This window comes from Otolemur garnettii, unplaced genomic scaffold (assembly GCF_000181295.1).
Source record: "Otolemur garnettii isolate 467f Iridium unplaced genomic scaffold, OtoGar3 scaffold00244, whole genome shotgun sequence".
Taxonomy (NCBI): domain Eukaryota; kingdom Metazoa; phylum Chordata; class Mammalia; order Primates; family Galagidae; genus Otolemur; species Otolemur garnettii.
The window spans coordinates 1166330-1168385 of NW_003852639.1; the positions used below are offsets into that span (position 1 = coordinate 1166330).

The 2056-nt window shown below is 47.4% G+C and overlaps 1 protein-coding gene across 2 annotated transcripts in view; it reads left to right on the forward strand.

The window, feature by feature from the left end:
* Positions 1-2056, forward strand: part of INTS3 (integrator complex subunit 3) — a 51596-nt gene that overhangs the window by 13155 nt on the left and 36385 nt on the right. For both annotated transcript variants that reach the window (XM_023508314.1, XM_003802267.1), the window contains one exon: positions 913-996. In XM_023508314.1, the coding sequence (XP_023364082.1) occupies positions 913-996 (84 nt within the window). The remainder of the gene's footprint in view (positions 1-912; positions 997-2056) is intronic.

Below are 2056 nucleotides of genomic sequence, written 5' to 3' on the forward strand. Positions count from 1 at the left end.
TCACAGCTCACAACAACCTCCAACTCCTGGGCTCAAGCGAGTCTCCTGCCTCAGCCTCCCAAGTAGCTGGGACTACAGGCGCCTGCCACAACGCCCAGCCATTTTTAATTGCAGCCATCATTGTCGTTTGGCGGGCCCGGGCTGGGGATTTGAACCCACCACCTTAGGTGTATGTGGCTGGCGCCTTAGCCGCTTAACCCACAGGCGCCGAGCCCCGTATTCCTTTTTTTTTTGAGACAGAGTCTCACTATATCACCCTTGGTAGAGTGCTGTGGCATCACAGCTCACAGCAAACTCTTGGGCTTAAGCAATTTTCTTGCCTCAGCCTCCCAAGTAGCTGAGTCTACAGACATCTGCCACAGCACCTGGCCTTTTTGTTGTTGTTGTTGTAGTTGTCATTGTTGCTTAGCAGGCCCAAGCCAGGTGTGAACCCACCATGTGGCTGGAGCCCTAACCACTGAGCTACGGGTGCCGAGCCCCCTTATTCCTTTTATGAGGAAGAGATTATCAGAGTTAGGAGTTGTTGATTCCTTTTTTTTGAGACAGAGTCTCAAGCTGTTGCCCTGGATAGAGTGCCATGGTGTCACAGCTCACAGCAACTTCAAACTCTTGGGCTGAAGTGATTATCTTGCCTCAGCTTCCCAAGTAGCTGGGACCACAGGTGTCTGCCATGACGCTCATCTATTTGTTTTTTTGTTGTTGCAGTTGTCATTGTTTTTTTTGGCTGACCCAGGCTGGGTTTGAACCTGCCAGCCTCGATGTATGTGGCCAGCGCCCTACCCACTGAGCTGCGGGTGCTGCCTCTTGATTCCTTTTGCATATTACTCAGGAGTCTCACATTTTCTGGGAGAAACTGCTCAGGAACTTACTACCTATGAGTGGCAACTAGTTTTTCCCATCCTTACCTTCCAGGTGTGCAAGGGCCCTCCCCAACATGAGGAGATCTGCCTGGGCCTCCTTACTCTTGTTCTCACTGAGCCTGCCCAAGCCCAGAAGGTAAGACACCTGCTCTGAAGCCCTTTTTAGGCGCCATCCGGGATGCAGTGGAATGTACAGTTGCACTGGGGTAACCTGACACTCTTTAGCCAGAGCTGGATCACCTCATTCTCCAGATACATATATACCTACCTCCTTCTTACCTCAATGAACTGGTCATCCTCCAGATAAAGTCGTTCCCACATTCTGGAGCTAAAAGTCAGGAAAAAGCACATAAGAGTATTAATTTTAGATTAAAGAGGCAAGGATTGGAATTTAATCCAGGGCAGAGAAGAAAACAACTATAACCAAGTCCATGGGCGTTCTTATCCAGAAGAACATGACCTGTAGTTTGCAGGTTTTGCCATTGGCAACCGAATAGAAAGTAGGCTTAAAATTGCACAGGTAGGATTTAGATGAGACAGCGTAATACTGTATGATTGATGCAGTAAACACTGTGATAAGAGTTATCCTGAGGTACACTGGAGTCAGACTTCCTGAGGAACATCATATAGAAACTAGTCTGGTGTTCTTCACAAACAGAAGAGTTTACCCTAACGTAGAAAGGTTTAAGTAGGGTCCTTCCTTGAGGTGAGGGACTAGGCAAGGGTGATTTCTTTGTATTCTGTTCTTTTCATAATTAAGTACCAAAATTCTGTTTTCTGCCCCTCTAGATTTTCCCTTTCCAGCAATTCTGTGTACTTTGAGTCTTGCTATGATGATTTAAATAATGTCTTGTCTCTGGCATTAACTGTGTGACACTAACAAGAGGAGAGCTCAGAGTGTGGAATCCAGTGTTCTCATTGGCTTGTCCCCGAGTGAGGGTGATGTGAAAGCAGACACGTGGTCTGTGCCCAGCATTCTGTTGGGCCTTATCCAAATAAGGTCTCATTTGGTCCTTCCCCAAAACCATGAGGTTGCTGGCCTTATCCTCTCCCCCAGACTACTCCCAGTTTACCTTTGAGGCTTGAAGGTCAGAGATGTTGTTGTCAGGAAACCAAAGGGAAATCATTCCCAGGAATAGGAACAGTCTGCTCGTGGTCCCCTGGCACAGCTGCTGGACTTAGTCTTTTTTTTTTTT